At 43.4% G+C, this 19,958-nt stretch overlaps 1 protein-coding gene across 2 annotated transcripts in view; it reads right to left on the bottom strand.

Moving 5' to 3' along the window:
• Nucleotides 1–18,043, bottom strand: part of DSC2 (desmocollin 2) — a 31,435-nt gene extending 13,392 nt beyond the window's left edge. Inside the window, exons 1-9 of one of the 2 annotated variants that reach the window (XM_084778365.1) lie at nucleotides 17,589–18,043; nucleotides 9,970–10,054; nucleotides 8,895–9,094; nucleotides 7,253–7,375; nucleotides 6,079–6,234; nucleotides 5,089–5,233; nucleotides 3,237–3,403; nucleotides 1,634–1,768; nucleotides 1,234–1,419 (exon numbers count right to left, since the gene is read on the bottom strand). In XM_084778365.1, coding sequence (XP_084634491.1) covers nucleotides 1,234–1,419; nucleotides 1,634–1,768; nucleotides 3,237–3,403; nucleotides 5,089–5,233; nucleotides 6,079–6,234; nucleotides 7,253–7,375; nucleotides 8,895–9,094; nucleotides 9,970–10,054; nucleotides 17,589–17,657 — 1,266 coding nt within the window. In that variant the 5' untranslated portion in view covers nucleotides 17,658–18,043. The remainder of the gene's footprint in view (nucleotides 1–1,233; nucleotides 1,420–1,633; nucleotides 1,769–3,236; nucleotides 3,404–5,088; nucleotides 5,234–6,078; nucleotides 6,235–7,252; nucleotides 7,376–8,894; nucleotides 9,095–9,969; nucleotides 10,055–17,588) is intronic. The other variant, XM_084778364.1, reaches the window with a different exon arrangement.
• Nucleotides 18,044–19,958: the final 1,915 nt, after the last annotated feature.

Raw genomic sequence — 19,958 nt, 5'->3', positions numbered from 1 at the left:
GAACCTTCCTAACACTGCGACCTTTTAATACAGTTCCTTGTGTTGTGAGGACCCTCAACCATAAAATTACTTCATTCCTACTTCATAACTGTAATTTTGCTACTGATATGAATCATAATATAAATATATGATATGCAACTCCCTGAGAAAGGGTCCTTGGCCCTCCCAAAGATGCCACAGCCCACAGGATGAGAACCATTGCTCTAGATAGAATTATGTTCTATTTAATGATGTCACAGAAATGAACCTATGGTGTCATATAAGCATTTAAGGTTGAAGCATCTTGGATTACTTCATGTACCAGGCCTGGCTCTTGTTATATGCAAAATAGTGTTAGAAAGAGGTGTTGGAAATGGGGACATCTTTGACTGCTTGAGTCGCATGTTGGGACCCTGGATGCTAACTAACACTGTGTGATGCATAAGATACAGACAAATAACCCTACTGACAGTCTCCCTGTGGGTCTGACCAGGTATGATTCATTTAAGAAACTACGTAAATATGTAAAAACTCATCGACTCAGAAACAGAAAGAATAGTCTGTGAAAGAGTGGAAGTGTCCATTGATGTTAAAGCTATGTCAGTTTTTATTTTTTGTTTGTTTGGTGGGTGTTGTTTTTGTTTGTAGTTTTGTTTTGTGTGTGTGTGTGTGTGTATGTATTGTGTGTGTGTGTGTGTGTGTGTGTGTGTGTGTGTGTGTGTGTTGTTTATTTGTTTTTCTGAGACAGGGTTTCATCGTGTAGCCTTGGCTGTCCTCGACTCACTCTGTAGGCCAGACTGGCCTTGAACTCACAGCAATCTGCATGTCTTTGCCTCCTTGAGTGCTGGAATTAAAGGCATGCGCCACTATGCCCAGTTTATGCCCATTTTTAAACTGTTAAAATATATGTGTGCCCCCATGATCTTTGCTTCCATTCCTGCCTTGAATTCCTACCCTGACTTCCTACGGACTGTGATAAGAGAATATAAGCAAAAAAAAAAAAAAAAAAAGAGTTTTTTCCCCAAGTTGTTTTTGCTCATGGTGTTTTATCACAGCAATGAGAACAAACTAACGCAGTTACTCAAGGTGAACATGCTCATTCCATTTAATATGTATGAACGGAATAGTATTTATAATTACCTAAATTATATATTTTATGCCTCTATTTACCAGAATGTCTTTCTTCCCATTAAATATTTGCCTGCTGTTCTGTATTATAAATTACAAATATCTAATTTAATAATTAGTTCTTACCTTAACCACACACAGAATGCCTTCATTGGTTTTAGGATCTGTTACAATTTTAAAATTTCCGTTTTCGTTGCCCTTTAAAATGGTGTAATTAGCTCTCCAATTAGGAGAGTTAACTAAATCTCTATCCTGAACAGTAAGACGCAGGATCTCCTCATTAACCGTATTTTCTTCCACTGATGTCACATACTAAGAGAAATAAAAAGAACAGAACTTCATTAGTTAAGCCTCATTCTTACAGTTTTCAACGTGCCAAGTTCTCAGCGTTAAAACTCTGACCCCAAGCTACCTTCAGGCCACTGTGAGCACTTCACGCTGAGCCATAGGGCCCAGAAAGAGATGCCCATCCTTTAAAGCTGACACCGGGTGACACTTCTCTCTCTAATAAACAGCACACACTTACTGCAGTGCGAGTGAAGGTCGGCAAGTTGTCATTCACATCTCCGAGGGTAATGACACAGGTTGCTGTGGTCTGCAAACCAAAATACTGGCCATCCATATCCTGTACCTTTATTTTCAACTGGTATTTGTCAATTAACTGAAAGCAATGAAAACATAACTATTAGCAAAAAAGCAGCCACCCCGTTATAAGTGGATCCTTGTCTTCTACTCTGTCACTCTTCTTTCACTAATAATTTAGGGGGACATTATTATGTTTCACAGCATTTACATCTAGAAAGAGTGCCTCGCTCTAGTAACGTGTAATCAATATATGAAAAGTGAGTCGATTCTCAAATGGGAAGCACTATCAACTCAAAGAATAGATAACCAGTTAGCGTTACCAACTTCCAAAAGGAAGAGAAACGCTGTGGTCGTGCGTGCCCAATAAGACCCAATAACCGTGCCCTACTACAACATTAAAGATCAGAGATGAGAAGCACGCCCAGCAAACTGCTATAAGACGTCATGTGACTAGCACGGCTGGGGAATGTCCTAGTTGGACGAGGAAGTAAGGAAATGGTCACCAGGGTCGTCACAGTAATATGTACAGTCTGCATGTAAAATATTCTCAGAGGGAACACCAACGTGCTTTGGGAAGTTTTGGGGGTCTAGAAGGTGAGGCGAGTCAGACACAGTTTCGACAACATGGCTGCAGGTTGATACTAGAGAAATCATCAACAGGGGAACTTATTAAAGTCATTTTACCAAAAACTACGGGAAAGAGAGCTTGCTGACAACTTAAATGTTACATACACTGCATCTAAGGTGCCCCTCAGATGTCCATGCAGCTAAGGATTTGAGCAGTTAGCGGAAATGGGAGCCATGTAAAGATATTTTACCAACGTAAAGGGAAGAACATAAAGAAGACTGCTGCAGAGCCACCTAAAGGCATTCTCTCTCAGTGGATAACGCATCCTGCCTGTCTCCAGAAGGTTCACTCTTTTTTATTGGACACTTCCTTGGTTAATATGGCAAATAAACTTCTCTGAAAAATTTGGCATGATAAAAGACAAGGTTCAGGAGAGAATAGTCTAGGTGTTCTAAATTAACATGCCAAGAGGTTACTTAATGACTTTCATTTGCATAGCAGAAACAATAAAGTTTGCAAGCTGGGCGCTAACCTTACTTTGCAGAACCGCACACACAGATGACGCTCAGTGGTAACAGGTATAAGCGCCCCTCACAGAATATTTGAATCCACTTCATGGGATATCTTGGTCTCAGGCCCATATAAAGGCACAAATTATTGTGTGTTCCCCTTAGGTCCAATATACAAAGCTCAAAAGTGATTTTATACCATATTTTTTAGCATGCCTGTGTTTTGGCTGAAACCTGCCCATGAGGTTGGATGTGGAATTTTCTATCTGTGACATCAAATCAGTGTTCAAAAAATAGTTCTTTTTGGAGCTTTTCTGCCTGGAGAGTTCTCAGATTAGAGATAATGTATCTTGGCTGTTTAAAAAGTCAGATTTATCCCCTAACACTTGTCACCACTCTGTCCAGCTGAGACCGTGTGCCCTTAAGAACCATGCTCCAATCCGGCTTTTTCTGGTGACATTTGTTACCTCTCTGTCCAGCTGAGACGACGTGGTAGTGATGACACCAGTAGTGGGATGCATAGTAAATAACGTGGGCGGAGAAGGCAACTGCTCCAGGATAGAATACCTCAGCTTAGTATGCATTGTTCCAGGCTCATCTTTGTCTGTTGCACAGACCTCCCCGACGGAAGAACCTGTGGAGGAAAAGCTCCTGTTCAACTACCAAACCCTCATGTGCTCCATCCCATGTTGTTGTTGTTGTATTGTTTTTTGGGGGGAGTTTTCTGTTTTGTTTTAACATCACAATCTCAGCTCCCTCCCTCCTCTCCTCTTGGTCCCATCCTCCCTCCCACGCCCCACAATTCCCATCAGGACTGAGTGCATCCTTTTCCACTGAGGCCAAGCAAGGCAGCCCAGTTTCGGAAAAGTGATCCACAAGCAGGCGACAAGAGTCCATGTCAGAGACAGTGCCTGTTCCACTTGCTAGGGGACCCACATGAAGACCAAACTGCCCATCAACTACATATATGTAGGGGGCCTAGGTCCAGTCCATGCATGCCCTTTAGTTGGTGGTTCAGTCTCTGTGAGCCCCCATGGGTCCAGGTTAGTTGACTGTGTTTGTCTTCTTGTGGCCTCCTTGTCCCTTCTGGATGCCTCTACTCTTCCTTCAACTCTTCTTCAAGACTCTTCACCCAAAGAAGCTAAGTAACAAGGAGGGCCCAAGAGGGGATGCTTGAACCTCACTCAGAAGTGAAATAGAATAGACATCAGAAGTGGATGAAAAGAGAGACCTGAGTGGGAGATGGTGTGGCGAGGGGAATGGTAGGTACCAGGTCTAGGGAGAGTGTGGGGGGGAGGCAAGAGGGCTGGGAAGGGAGACCGATGGAGGGCATCTCTGAGACAAGCTGGAGGCCTGCAACAGGATATGCACCTGGGAGGATATGGGGGGGGGGGTGACTCTAGCCAAGACTCCTAGCAGCAGGGAGCATGGAGACTCAAGTGGCCCCTCCTCACTTGGCAGGACTTCCAGTGGAGGGAGGGGGGACACCAACTCATCCACAAAACCTTTGATTCAAAATTTAATCCTGCTTTCTGACCCTTATTTTGCTCCTTTCAGCTACTTCAGAAGCCTTCTGAAGCACTTTCTCACAGATCAGAATCATAGTTTCATAAGTTAATAGCAATCTACGTAGAGTAACACTTCCTTTTAGATACACTTATGTTCTACTATCTTGGGAATTGATGGCCACACCTGTTTTTACCGCATTTTCATGTAGACTTCTGTCAGTGATGACATTATCCCTCTATGAACTCTACATTGAGGTTTTCTAATTGTTCTTTGTCCATTTGCAGGCCTGGGCTTAAGTTAACCATTCTCTAAAAATGAATTGGTTCAGGCAGGTCTTCCTAGGGTAAGTTCTCAAAATTGCATTCTGACACCCAACCAATTTGAGCCTGAGGATGCGGAGACTGGGAAAACTCCTGAACTGTTCTCGGTGACACTTGATCACGCCCAGAATACGGCCCCCCAGTTAGTCATGACTGGAGTTCAGTAGATAGGTCTCCGTGTGCTGGGTGACTTCACTTCTAGATTCTTCTCCTAAAAGCATTTCACTTACCGCTCATAGAAACATAAAGTAACTTATTTTTTGAGGCATCCAGAGACATGTAGGTTTTTTTGCTATTCTAGTCCACAGATAACCCATTTACTGGATAGGAAACTAAGACAAAACTAGTTTGTCCAACTAGGAAGCCAGTGAAAGAAGAAAATTCCATATGGTAGCCATGTTCTTGCCACCACAGCAGGCTGTTTTCCTGTGGCTCCGTTTATGAAGCAAAGCCCACTCAAGCAGCCCTGTATCGCCAGTTAGCTACTTACCAACTGGACTATTTTCCAAAACTGTGAAACTGTATATTGACTGTGTAAAAAGTGGGTAATTATCATTCTCGTCCTCTATTTTAATAAGGAGTGGCAGCGGGTACTCTGGTGTATACCCATCTGGAGTTGTTGCAAACGCAGTCAGCTGTGAATAGAGTAAAATCATTTTTAAAAAGTGACAATAACTCTATGTTTTGGTTTTGCGGTGCTGGGGGTGGAATTCAGGGCCTTGCACAGGTCAAGCACACTCTCTCCATTGAGCTAAACCCTCTGACCCACAAAGGTGCTGCCAAATGGTTTTCTCCTTTGGACAATTAAAAGAAAAAAGTCATAAAAGCAGGAATAACCTAATAGAATTGGATTTTATTGATTCCATTTCATTTGTTCATTTTAACTGAATTCTGTCATCGATTGTCATCAATTGCCATCGAATGTAGCCAAAGCAACAGTGAAAAGCTCAGGGGGGAAACGTAGGTAAATTAAAAGGGAAAGACACAGTGGCTGAGGCTAATAACTGCTATGCTGGCTAACTTTATATCAACTTGATAGACACTAGAGTCCTCTGAAATGAGAAAATCCCAGTTGAGAAAACTGTTCCATAAGACTGGGCTATAGGTAAGCCTGTTTTCTTAATTAGTTATTGATGGGGGAGGGCCCAGCCCATTGTGGATGGAACAATCCTAGGACTGGTGGTCCTGGGTTCCATTTAAAATAAGCAGGTTAAGCAAGCCATGATGAGCAAGCTGGTAAGCAGCACCCCTCCCTGGCTTCTGCATCCATCAGTGCCCGCCATGTTTGAGTTCCTGTCCTGACTCCCTTCAGTGATGACCAGTGGTGTGGAAGCAGATGCTAGATTAAACCCTTTCCAGCCCAGCTTTCATTTGGTCACAGTGTTTGGTGACAGCAGCAGCAACTGAAATGAAGACAACTACATGATACATAAAGTAAATGACGATAAATTAAAAAGAAAACACGATCTTTAGACCTTACCTCAAAGGACTCATACTGCTCACGGTCTACACCACCAGTGCAGAAAAGGTTTCCAGTATCTCTTTCAACATAAAATAAGTTTAGAGGCTCCCGATCAACTCCTGGCCCTCTGATGGAATAGTATATGGTGTAGTTTTGAGCTGCATCAGATTGGATCTAGAAAGGAAATAGTATATGCATGACACATATGTTTATTTCAGCAGCACTTGCACTGCTTTTTTTATGCAATCACACTGCCCATGACAATAAACAACTGTCCTCTGTGTTCAGTATCAGAAAAATGCAGCAACAGAATAAGGAGTTACGACTGAAATTTTTCTAAAACAAGATACTTGCCAAGACTTATAGCAACAAGTCACTACTGTGATGACTAAAAATTATATACATGAACCAAACACTTGGGACTCCTCTGTATTAGAAAATAGACCAATATGAGATTGAACGATTCTCTGTTGCCACTCTACTTAAGTCCTAAGATTTTTATTGCATTTGGCCAAGTATTTTAAAAATTTGATATTCACCAGATCTGGTGGCATATGTCTGTAATCCCAGCACTGGGAAAGCAGAGATGGCTAAACTAGGGGGTAAGGCCAAGCCAGACTCTGAAAAGCAAACATCACATTTTCTCTCCTTTACTAATCTAGAGTGTATATATATATATATATATATATATATATATATATATATATATATATATATATAAACATCTCTATATGCCATGTAAGCAGAAGGGGAAAGGAGTAAGGATGGAGAGTAAGAATGAAGTGAGTGGTGTGGATGAACTTGGTCAGAATACACGATACCCTCGAAACCAGCTCTTGATGAAACTACACAGCATCTGAACTGATAAGGCCTAGAGCGCTTTAGAATACCAGGTGAGTTTCACACTTCTCATAGATTCGCTCTGCATGACTAAAGCTGTGATATGTGCACACAACAAATGAGAAATATTTACTCATATTTACCCACAGAAGCCTTAACCCTTCCATTCGTATGTTCACATGTCACTACTTTACATAGCTTTAGTAAGGATTCATCCAAGCTTTTGAGCACGGCAGACAGGCTTTCTATCACTGAGAGAGACATTTCCAGCCCTCACACAATGATTTCTAAATCGCTATTAATTATTTTTAAGGCTGGAAACAACAGACCTCAGCAGCCAAAGTAAATATACCTGTTGAAGGAAAAGTGGGAAGGGACCCAAGGAATTCTCCATCATGGAACAGGGAATGGGTGCCCATCTTCTCTTGGCCCGGCGGAGAACAGTCTCTATGCGTGGTCTTTCTTCATTCAATACCTTGATTCAGGAGACAAGGAAGGGAAACCTTAACTGTTAACACCAATGACTACTTCACCCACAGACATCCAAATGGATAATACATTTGTCTCCTCTCATGGCGCTTGGCTAGGAACATGTAATCCCATGGGAGTAATTCAAAGCCAAACTAAATGTCAATGCCGCAGAAATAAGAACAGTGACAAAGAATAAGACTTGTTATTTTCATGCCCACCATCCTCCTGAAAAATAGCTTGGTGGAAATATGGAAGAGACACGGCCCAGAAGAGTTGATGCAACACTGAAAAGCAAGCTTCTGCTGCCATGTTGCCATGCAAGAACACGGGAGGAGGGGGATGCAGTGGGAACGGCTTAAAAGGCTCCTCTCTGATACATAGCATAAGCATATTCCACTCACCAGCAACAAGCCAGAGCCAGGGGACAGACATCTGTCAGAACGAAGAGAGAAATATGGTGACAGCACTCAGGATGCTTCAGAGAAGAGTGGCCCAAGACTGAGGAGAGGTTATTTTGACCTTTGGTGTCACAACCAACAGGCACACATGTGGTCCCAACCTTCTTCTTTGTTATCTGTCTTCTACGACTATAAGCCATGCTAATGACACAAGGTAGGCAAGGAGTTCAGGATGAGTTAAAGGAGGAAAGCTGCCGCTGTGTCCTGACACCCTGAACCCCTGTGAGGTGCTTACACCTTGCAGCTGCACTTAGACTGTTCCACTACATTAGAAATGGTGACACCAGGGCATTCTCCCACACGGGTGCCCTAACAAATGGTCTGCATCCCTCAAGGCCTGAAATCATCATTTCCTCACTTGCACTGTGGCTTTGCACCTCCTCACCCTAACACACACACACACACACACACACACACACACACACACACACACACACAACCTTTTGTGGGCTTTTCTAGGGGACCATGGAAAGAAAAGCCCTAAAAGTAAAATGTAGTCTTGACACCAAGAAAGGATCACCTTTTCCCTAGAATACGTTACTTACCTTATGAATATCCATAAAACTTTTTTAAGATCCACAACACTGGAAATCATTGGGCTGATGAATGCCTTAGAGCAGTAAGACCCAATCTTTCTTTCGAGTGTTTGTTTGCTTGACTGGCTTGCCTAAATAAACATCTGCTTAAACTATCTAGTCTTTTGGGTGAATTCTTTTCTCCAAGAAGACAAGCACAAGAGACCCTTATAATATTAATATGTGTGAGGACAAAAAAAATAATTCAATCAAGAGGTAGCGTTTCCAGACTTGTTTTGGAAAAAATCCATTCCCAAAATCCTGCCTCAAGTTCACATGTGTAGCTTATTCCATGTGAGAGGGATGACAACTTGTGATGGCATGTGTTACACAACCAACGTTATGTCACTAGATTCGGTTGACCCACAGCTTTCACTCTCCTTCCAACCAGACCATCCCAAGTCTCCTCTGATTCCACATCTTCCCTGTTGGTGTTAGTAAACCCTAAAGAAACAACACCATCACCCGTCACTCACACCATCTCACTTACCTCTACTGGGCTCTCTAAATGGACAGAGAGCTCCCTCTCTTCTTGGGTCTCAGTGTTGAAAAGCCATATAATAAAGTTTCTTTGCCTCGAGGACAAAACAACAGCCTTGGTTGTGTACACAGAACCATCCTCGAAGACTTGGAAATCAGGGTCACTCGGATGAATTAGATTTGCCGATTTAAGGCAGTCCTTCAGGTTCACTGAAGAAAACGCACAGCAGTCACGTCAGCAGCATAGAGTTCAAACGTATACGCAGTACACACGTGTAAGGAGGCCAAGACACATAAGTCACACTCATGCTGGAATAGTTAGTGTTTTTAATCCTATATGACACTATATGGTTAAGGTTCTCCCTAAACGCACGTATTGCTTCTAATACTTTCTTTTACATCTGGTTAAAGACATATTTGTCTGAAACAAAGGCATGTAAACTCCAGTATCTGAACACATGACACAACACTGAAAAATGGGTTTTCTTTCTTAAGTAAAATTAGCTATTAGAGGCAACATACTACTTGAATTAAAGTCAACAGATATTAAATTGAAATACTACTGAAGTTAACACTGAATGTAAAATAGTTAACATATCATGTTCATATTTGATTTTTTTTCCTTCTACAACTAAATCATATGAAGAACTGACAGGCTAGAGAGATGTTAGAGGATAAGCCTTTTGCCTTGCCTATGTGTGTGTGGGCGCGCACACACACACACACACACACACACACACACACACACACACACACACACAGAAATAAAATGCAAGTAAGATATCCAAATATTTAATGATGAAAATACAAGAACAGCACCTTCAAACTCAAGAAAGAATTTCAATATTATTTCTGAAATGCTTAGAAGCATATTTAGCATATACACTATCATCTATGGGATATCAATATCAAAAACTGTTACCTTTTTATCTTCTTTGGGTAATCATGTTTTTCAATAAAGAATAACATTTTGTTGGCATAATGTGCTAAAAATGACTGCACTATTCACTTTATGCTATTAATCATGAGACTGTCATGAAACCCTAACAGAGGACACCACACCACGTTAGGATTTAGCTCTTTACCTCTGCCAATAAACTTCTCAGCAGGTAGTTCAGAGGGGACCCGAAAGGTCATTTCTTTACAGGCATCACAGGCAAGTGCAAGGATCTAGAACAAACAAAGGTCATGTGCTCACAAGATCTTCCTAATGAACATAAGGGTTGCCTGTCTCAATTACACAGTAATGTCCATTTAATTAAATCACAAAAAAATGTTAATAAATACTCAAGGATATGCATAGTTATACAAAATTTATTTAAATTAAATTAACATAATAAAATAAGAAATATGTACTAGAGTAATACATCTGAAGTACTTGAAGAAGATGGAAAAAAGATTAATTACCATCCCCCCTCCAATTGTTCCTTTCTTTGCAAGGCACTTTATACTCAAAGAACCACATTCTTTCTTGGGCTGTTTTTATTTTATTCTGTAAAATTAATTTACTAGTAACTTCACTGACTGGGAGGCCCAAGTGAAAAGCAGCAGCACCATGTGTGAGACACCACCAAACACACATGAGAGAGAGAAATAAATAGTGTGAGGCACTACAAAACACACCCGGGAAAGAGAAGTAAATAAATCCACCAAACCATCACACTGTTTCCATAAACGTTCAGGAGCTACAGAGCAAAAGCAAGGGCCTGCTAAGGAAAGCCTCCGGTCCTTTGCTGGGGCCACTGGGGCTGCCCTGGGAGCAGTGGGCACCATCTATATAAGAGTCCACACAACATGGAATTCGACTCTGACTACACACCTTCCTTCTCCTCACTGACAGTTAAGGCCATTTTAAAAAACACTTGACTTAAATGTTTTAGGTGGTTGGTGCCCTACGGTGAGCCAATTCCAACCGATTATGCATTTGAAAACCCAAATTTAATTTTATTGTGATCTTTTCACGTGGATGTTTCTGAAAGACGTGTGCTCCATTGTCGTCAGTTCACCAAAGGCCTTGGCCAAAATCAAGGAAACCAGCAGTCCCTATGTTGCTAAGCATGAAGTCCTTTGCCATAAATAAAAATCTGCTAGGTATGGATGAATTTTCTTATCTCCAATCTATTTTAAAGCACCTGTAATCTTCCAATTTAAACTATATAGGAGGGATCCAGAATAAGGAAGAGATTACTTTTTCTTTGCAAAACTAAAATAGATTCGAAGCCAAAAAAAAAAAAAAAAAAAAAAAAAAAGACTATTATATTGAAAGTAAAAGAAGGGCACTTTCCTAGGCTTTACAGCCCAGAGTACAGCAGCACAGCCAGATGTTTTGAGAACTACGGCTCAGGGTGGCTGACAAAGTACACCTACCTACTCATCCGCTCAGCCGACACTTACTCATTCAACCAACACTCAGGGAGAAGGAGGTGCTAAGCTCAGTCATAGGTTCCCACAGTGAGCAAAGCAAGGACTTGCCCTCGGTGGATTGCACGCAATGCACCAAGGGAAACAGACAAGTGTACAAATGTCACATCCAACTCAGGCGGCCAGCAAGACAGATAAGGGTGACAGGAGGAAAGGTGCCGAGGAAGATGACAGCAAATGAGATCCGTACTTAAAGGACAGACTGGACCACATTACTTAGGATGTAAAAGGCCACGGTAAGAGACGCAAGTTTTGTTCAGAGTGTACAGGAAAGCAACAGTGAGACACGCGGCGTGTACAGTGGCCTTATCTGGTGTTTCCCCAGCAGTCAGTCATCTGGCTACATGACAGCAAGGCTACAGACTCCTAGGAACGCAAGCCAGGACAGCAACTGCAATGGGTAGCACTGTTCCGAGGTAGGGACACGGAGCTTACACAGGTGAATGGCCCAAGTAAGACAATCACTTTTGGAAACAGTGTCCCCTGACATCAGCTCATTCATGTATTCAACAAATTTCACTGAGTGTCTGCTATACAGTCGGCACCTAGGTGCAAGCATGAGCTCCAGAAAAGTTCAATCCCAGGATAAGACACAGCTGTAAGTTCAATAAGGTGTGGAAACGCCGTAGCAGGAAGAGAAGGGAGAGCCTGCCTCACCATAGATGACATCAGCTGAGGAGTGGCCATGAGTCAGTCATGATAGAGAAGGCAGGGTTTAAACTGCAAACACACAGAATGACAGGTGACAGAAACCTAGAGTGCAGCAGTCCTCAACCTGTGAGTTGTGACCCCCTTGGGGGTTCAAAGAACCCTTTCACTGGGGTTGCCCACAACCACCTGAAAACACAGCTATTTGCATTACAATTCATCCCAGTGGCAAAACTACAGTTACGAATTAGCAGTGCAAATAATTTTATGGTTGGGAGTCACCACAACCCAAGAAACTGTATGAAAGGTCTCAGCATTGGGGACAATGAGAATCACTGTTATAGTGGTGGATGTGTATAGTACAAGGAGGAAAAAAAAATAAGTAATTCTGAAGAGTAAGTGTGCAGCAGTTTGTGAATAGTGTCAACGACCCATGTGCACTCTCTCTGACACGCTGTAAGGAGCTGCTTTGGTTTCCTAATAAGGTGGGGACCCAGTGCTTTCTGGGTGCTACATCCAGCCACGGGGCGGAAACTGTGTGGTACGGGTTTGACCTATCAAGGCCTCTAAATGAATGCTTCATTTGATGGCTTTGTTAGGAGGTAGTGGAAAGTCACAGAGGAGCCTGTTCCACATAAGGAGGTCACTGGAGGGGGTCTGTGAATGATGGATTCTGCCCTGCCTCCTTCCTCTTACTCCTTTATTATTTTTTTTTTTAATGTCTGCCTTTCCTCCACCACCACCCATGATGTTGCTGCCTTGCAGTAGTGTCAGCTAACCATGAACAAAAACCTTTAAAATTGAGACCCAGAATACATCCTCTATCCTTAAACAGTTTCTCCTTCCTTCAGTACGTCTCAGAGTAACAGAAAGAGCTGGCTGGTGCAGAACGGAAAGGTTCGTCTCAAATAAATAAATTGCCTAGGCAGGTTTATATTGGAGTATGGTAAATCTGAACACTGGGAAGACAAATCGAGGGAGGAAAGCCTTTCGTTTCCATGAAGGCATGTGACGACACCTAGAGAATTCCATGAGAAAACTAACTAGCAGTGATGAATATGGTGACCTTGAAACATCCTACGGCATCAGTGAACTAACAAAAACAGCAAAGACATGAAGGGTGGGGTCTGCAGATAAAACTGAAACAGACAACAGGAAAGAAGAATCCAGAAATAATTTCTCACATGCCAAGATTGGCTATGGTTTCTTGGTCTCAATAGACATGGGGTGAAATGAAAAGATGGGGCACACCTACAGTGTATAGAAAGCTACTCTCCATTACACCTTTAACATGAGGGGGAGCCAGAGCTAATCTGGTTTTTGCATGGCTTTCTGATCCACATTCAAATCCGTGGTTTGAGTCAGAAGTCTCTTGTACATAATAAGCATCAGAAGCAACCTCACTGTGATGGTTACTCTTCAGTGGACTTTGTGAAAACATTCCTCTTTGTCTGTCTATGAGGATATTTCCAAAAGGTTTAAATGGAGAGAGAAAACCCACACTGAATGTGAGTAACATTATCCCATGGACAGGGGTTCAGGACTGAGTCAGAAAAAGAAAACAAGCTGGGTGCCAGCCCCCAAGCTCTCCACTTGCTGACTGTGGGGACAATGGAACCAGAGGTCTCGCCTTCCTCCTGCTGTGACTTTCCCACCAAGGGTGACTGTAGCCCCAAACTATAACCAAAAAAAAATTTCTCTTTTCAATTGCTTCTTGTCAGGTATTTATTCACAGAAACAAGAGAAGTAGATGATATCATCACTAAACCTGGAAACATGACAGGTTTTCCAAGGTCACCATAGGTTCTTCGTGTCACACCAAAGAAACCCTGGGCTAGGCTTTGCTAGGGCTTGCAAAGAGGGATGGTTTTCTCTATTTGGGTTTGCTTTGTCTTTACTTATAAAAACTCAAGCAAAGCAACCAAAAGCAGAGAAGCAACTGCTACAATACAGTCATCACTGCTCTTCGTGTCCATAAATAAAATCAGCCACAGAGTTTGAAAGAAGTTGTTTTCTAAAACAATGAAATGTGTGGAAATGCCAGGGAGTAAAGCTAGGAAGACGCTTAGAAGGCTGTGTGCCAGCACCAGACCATCTGCTTCGGGGCTGTGGGTACCAAACGCCTCTCTCTCTCTCCTCCTTCCATCACTTCCCCACAGAAGATTTGCCCACTTCAGAAGAAACTAGGTACATCAAAACAGATAGGCAGATTTACACAGAAAGAAACGTGAGTCTACCCTGAGTTAAGAAAAACTGGCAACATACATATATTAATCCTAAATTAAGTTACAACTTTATGAGCCCTACTAAGCAACAACAACAACAACAACAACAACAACAACAAAAAAAGCCCTCAAACCTCAACAGATTATTTCCTGGAGCTAAATGAGCTGGTTCAAAATGTCATAGAAAAAATTGTGAAAAAGAAAAACAAGATAACATCTATATGTAGATGTTATTATATGTGAAGTTCTGCAAAATAAAACAAGCCTATGTATCCATATGTGGACAGAAAAGTATTAGTTACTTGATTTGCAAAGACAAATGCCATGCCTGCTTGCACCTGATCTATTTACAGCCACGAAGGTCATACACAACTTTTATCACTATCAATTTGTGAGAGTCTTCCATTCATCATGCTCTTACCTAGACAGCGTGTTGTTAGGCCCTGTTATGTGTGAAACGGCATTTCAATGTCGACTTTTAGTTCACTTTTAATTTTATATTTTAAATAGTTTTTTTTTATTCCTAGAATTTGTATTGTCCTTGTTCACACTAGAACTTCTCTTCACAACTTATAAAAAAAAAACTTTTTAGTGTATTACACTGGCCCATATATACATCTGTTTTTTTAACATACCGTATACTGTTGTTTGGTTTGGCTTGGTTTTGTTTTTGTGTTTTCACCACGGGAATTCTGTTTTTATATCATTGCTTTTCTCAACCTGAAAAGGTTGGAATCCAGGTCATAGACAGGCTTCCTTAACTGAACACTTACAGAGGTTCATCACACTCCTACAGCCCACGTGGAGTCCGTCATCCTGCACTTTACTGGGTCGCCTACAAGGAGTTGGTGTTTTGCATGAAGCATAGGCTCAACTTTATCTTTTGCAAAACTTCTGCCTAGCTCAAGCAGCCTCACAGTCAATCTCAGCGATTCTTATACTGATGTGATCTTCAAAGATTTAACACCCTAGTTCTCAACCTTCCTCATGCGGCCACTCTTTAATCCAGATGATCACGTGGTGATGACCCCCAACCACAAAATTATTTTAGCTGCTACTTTATAACTGCAATTTGCTACTGCTTTGAATCATAATGTAAATATCTGTGGTTTTCTTAGGCAACCCCTGTGAAAGGGTCCTTTGACCCCCACTGGTGTAACATGACATCAAACATAAAACAGCTTTCTGTCTAAGCCGTCTGCCACCTGTTTGCAGAGAGCAACATCTCCAAAGTCTCAGTCACTGGTTTTGTATTCATCATCTTTAATTCTGGCACTTCCACCCATAAATGTGCCTTCTCATATGTGAACGGCATAGGGCCAAGTTTATGCACTGTGACGTTATTAGCCAGGGCAAGAGCAAGAAACAGAAATCATAGATACCATACAAAATCTTTGAAGATGAACCTATTGAAACAATAAGGATTAAAAGGCGAAAGAAGCTTCTAGGCTTTTCCATGAGGATCGAGGCATATAGAAGTTCTATATATTGAAATCTCTGATGCCAAAAGAAAAACATTATTTGGGAGCATAATAAATGGTATGCCAGAATACAGTTATAAAGGCTTGTTTTTTAAACGTGATGTCTGAAATAGCAATGCTAATTTAAGATAATGTGCTATTTTAAAGCATAGAGGGAAGATACACATTCAAGAGACTTAGACCAAGGCTCCACAGGAAATTAGCATTTACAAGTGAGGAAAAAGAGTGGCCAAGCAGACTGAAGTAATGACAGAAGGCAGTGGCCATGGCATGGTGCATAGGAAGAGGGGCGTGCACCACCTAAAAGGTATAGTTTCTGTTGTGTAAGACACACTTGTCCAGATAGCTGGTGCACAGGAGCATACGTGTAGTTAATTTTCTGTTACTGTACACTTAAAACTCTGTCAAAGGGGAAGACGTCATGCGATGCCTTTAAATCGTATACAGAAAAAAGGGGGTGGGGTAAAGAGATTAGGTAAGCAGTCAGATTCTGATGGTCAGAACGTTTTTTTCTAAGGTGTTCATTTCCAGAATAAAGACTGAGTCACAGGGTAGAATCACATGAAGAACAGAAGGCATCACTTGAACTTGTCAAGAGAGATCTTAGAAGGCTGCAGAGAACAAAGCACCATTGGCGTTCAGGAAGAAAGCTCCAGCGCTTAAGACAGTACAGGGCGGGGCAGTACTAGGAAGTGGAGAGAAGCTGACTTGTGGAATGTCAAGGGATTACCAGAGTGTATGAGAAGGGGATGTGGAGGGAGCCGCACCCCGAAAAAGTTCTTCTTCTTCTTCTTCTTCAGCAGAACTCACACTTACTTACTCCTTATGTTTTCTCAAGCCATCTAAGGCTGGCAAAGCTTTGTTCACACGCGCGCTGGAGTTTAGAACAACCCAAGGGGACTCACTACACTTTCCTGCTTGAAAGCAAAATAAGGGGAGTAGCCAGAACCCCCACCTCTATCCCTACCCTCTTCCGCCATTTCTGGACTCTGAAGCTGAGATCAAGGAAATGAGGACTCTACTTATTCACCCATAGCGTACATTTCTTTTAAAAGGATCTAGGTGTGAGGGTTCGCGCAGGGCAACATTATACCACTAAGACTAAGTGAGCATGCCTTTTCTCTCCCAAAGGCCTAACTCACTCCCCACTCTAGGCTGAATTCTTGAGGGTTCTGGCTCCCTAGGGAGACCATCTAGTCCCAAATAAAGCTAATTTTTTTGTTGTTGTTGTTTTGTTTTGTTTTGTTTTTTGTCTCAGCTTTCTGAGAGGGCTTTAGGTCCTGGTTGTTTTACTTAAAGTGAAAATGAATCTGAGCAGAGGTTGAGATGAAAAATTCCTCCCAGGACAAGATCCCAGGGCTGGGACAGACTTCTCAGAGACTTAGGGGGATCAGTGGTTGGTCACCTCGTGCCCACCCATCTCCTAACTTTGGAATTAAGTCCAGACTCTCCTTCCTTCCAACTCTCACTTACCTCGCGAATCCCACACACCCAGCATGGAACCCTGAAAAGCAACAAGTCCTTTTTATGACCCCAAGGACACTACACAGGTTTTTTTGTGTGTGTCCTCTGCCAGGCAGCTGCCCCAACTCAGGGAGGCCTGCAGCCAGGTCTCTGGTGACTATGCTCCAGGACCCGGCACAGCCCTGGCGCACCCCGCTCTGCCCAGGGAACCCCGAGGCCAGGATTTTGGCGAGGCGTTCGCGATCCGCCCCCGTCTCCAACCGCGTGCGCCTATTACAGAGCCCAGCCACACTCCCTACCCCGCGGGACCTTGGCGCCCGGGTCGTACTGCTTCCTGCCTTCCTCCCCCACCGCTAACAACTGCAGTTAAAGACGCCCGCCGCAACGCCCGGTGACTCCACCTGGGCCAGCCGCCCCCGTCCGGATATCCCTCTCCCCGTCCCCGGGATGGTCCCGGGAGCTCACCGCGATGGTCAGCAGGTGCCCCAGGCCAAGGGCTAGGCTCCTGGAGCGTGTAGGTCCCGCAGCCGCCATGGCCAGCCAACTCAAGGGACAGGTCGCCGCCCCGCACTAGCTGCGCAGAGGTGGACCGCGCACAAGCGCTTGTCTCGCGCTCCTCTGATGCTCCCGCCTGGGTCCCGGGGGCTTTTCCTCTGGCCGAGGGTGGAGCTCCAGGCAAGTCAAAAGACTCCAAAAGGCCACTCCTTGTTATTTTTCTTGAGTCTTCATGGCTTTAGGAACCCAACCGGTGGGAACTCCCTCTCGCTGCCACTCTTTAACCTGCGCTAGGTGTTTCTCACCGGCAGACGCCACCTATAAGTCCCTTGTCACCCCCCACCCCCACCCCGCCCCAGGTGACCGCCTGGCAGGATTAACAGCTGGCCCTGCCCAGCAGAAGCCCTGACTGTACTTAGACTCACTAGAGAGCTCTGGCTCTGGCCCCTCCCAGCGCACTGCTCACTGCCTGTGGAGGTCCCTGCCCTGGGGGTAACTCCTAGACCCACAACTACCCAGGATCACCTGGCTGAGTTACTCACAGCTGCCAGAAACTAGCCTGATAAGAGATGGACTCAAGGGAGATTCTATTGTATAAATCAAAGTCCCACAGACATGTAAATAAGGTTTCAACCAAAGTTCCATCCTAGAAGATCTCAAGGTTCTAAAGTTATAATGATTGACAGGGGTTCGATAATTTAGGGAGAAAGGGAAAGTTGGGAAGGTGAGGGGGGAGGGAAGGAGGCAGGGAGGGAGGGAGGGAGGGAGGGAAGGAGTAATGGGGAGAGAGAAAGGAAGGAAGGAGGGAGGGAGGGAGGGAGGGAAGAATGGGGGAGAGAGAAAGGAAGGAAGGAGGGAGGGAGGGAGGAACAGGGAGACGGGGAGAGGAAAGGAAGGAAGGGGAAATAATAAAACCAACGTTACTGCAAAAAACACATCAACTAAGGCCTAGCCACCGGCTACACGTGGGCTACTGATTTTCTCTTAGAACTGTGTCATATTTGTAGAGGTTTTCTTGTGATTTTCTCTGAATGTCTCCCACGTGAGAGTCCTGGACATCCTGGTACCAAATCATTTTTCTCTGTACTATCATCAGGGTTAGAGTACATGGTGACAAGTGAAAAGGAACAGGAGAATTTGCAACCTGCCCTAACAGTGCACTTAAGTGTGAGTTCCAGCAGCACTTAGCCAGGAAGATGAAAACTGAGAGCTGCTGTGTGCTTTGCAAGGACTGTGCTTTCTCTGTGAGTCACCTTTCTGCATCTCTTTTCAAAGACACCATGGACGCTTCACCAGGAAGACACCTGTGTTCCTTCCCTGTTGTCTGGTTTAAAGACAGTTGCAGAAAACAAGCGGGAAGAGCTGACCACAGCACTCAGTACCATTTCAGTTATCAAAAATGTCTTCCCACTATGAACAGACCCAGGAGGGCGAAAATAGCAATCACATGGTAAATCTAAAATTAATGACTAATGGTAAACGCCTGACCTGGTGTTTTCTATTAATGAATGCACCACAAGTGGGTGTTCTATTGTCTCCGTAGCCATAAAATTACCAGCCTCTGCTAGTAAAATAAGCCTGGGTCATGAGCCTGAGTGTCATGTTTTTGTTTTCTTACTTCTTGACCCTCATTCATGTTTGCCCAGTGATGATTTCAAAATGCCTGTCAACTCAGTGATGATGACATCACAGTGTCCAGCTCTAAGCTTTCCAGAAAGCACAGAAGCCAGCTGGTTTCGGCATCACAGGTCTTGTCAATGGGACATTGCCAAATGCTTGCCTACCTTTAGCCTCCAATAGCTTTGGGATGGCTCATGTTCTTCCTCATTCCAGAAAGGGGTGGGGGTGAGGGGGCAATCTGACCATTCATCTCAGAGAGACCAAATAAATGAAGCTTTTAAAATGGCAACTTTTATTTGGTTTTGCATGAAAATTTCCTCAAGGGATTAGATAAAAATTACATATTCTAAGTAAATGTTCTGCCTCAATGGAGTAGGGTAGCTTGGCCATTGTTAATCTCTCCTTGAAGTGGTTTTGAAGCCTCCTGCTAGGAACGCATGAGAAGTGCAGATACACGTACAGATATCCTTTTGAGAATGTCACCTGGTTCTGAACAGAGCTCTGAGACATAAGGCAGCTCTCCTTTACTCTAACAGAACCAGAAGCAAGGATCGGTGCCCTGCCCATTCTGCCCTGCTTTGAGAACTCCTCAGACATCAGCACTCAGGAGCGATAAGAAAAGTGGTACAGAACCACTGAGGGCTGCCTGTGGCAGGCACGTCCCCCAGCTAGAACTAAAGCGCTGAACAGATCTTGAGAAATTTACTAAGAGATGGCTAG

Source organism: Acomys minous, assembly GCF_964271855.1.
Source record: "Acomys minous genome assembly, chromosome: 4".
Taxonomy (NCBI): Eukaryota; Metazoa; Chordata; class Mammalia; order Rodentia; family Muridae; genus Acomys; species Acomys minous.
The sequence above is the reverse complement of the archived record's forward strand: the minus strand, read 5'-3'. Positions and strand labels throughout refer to the sequence as shown.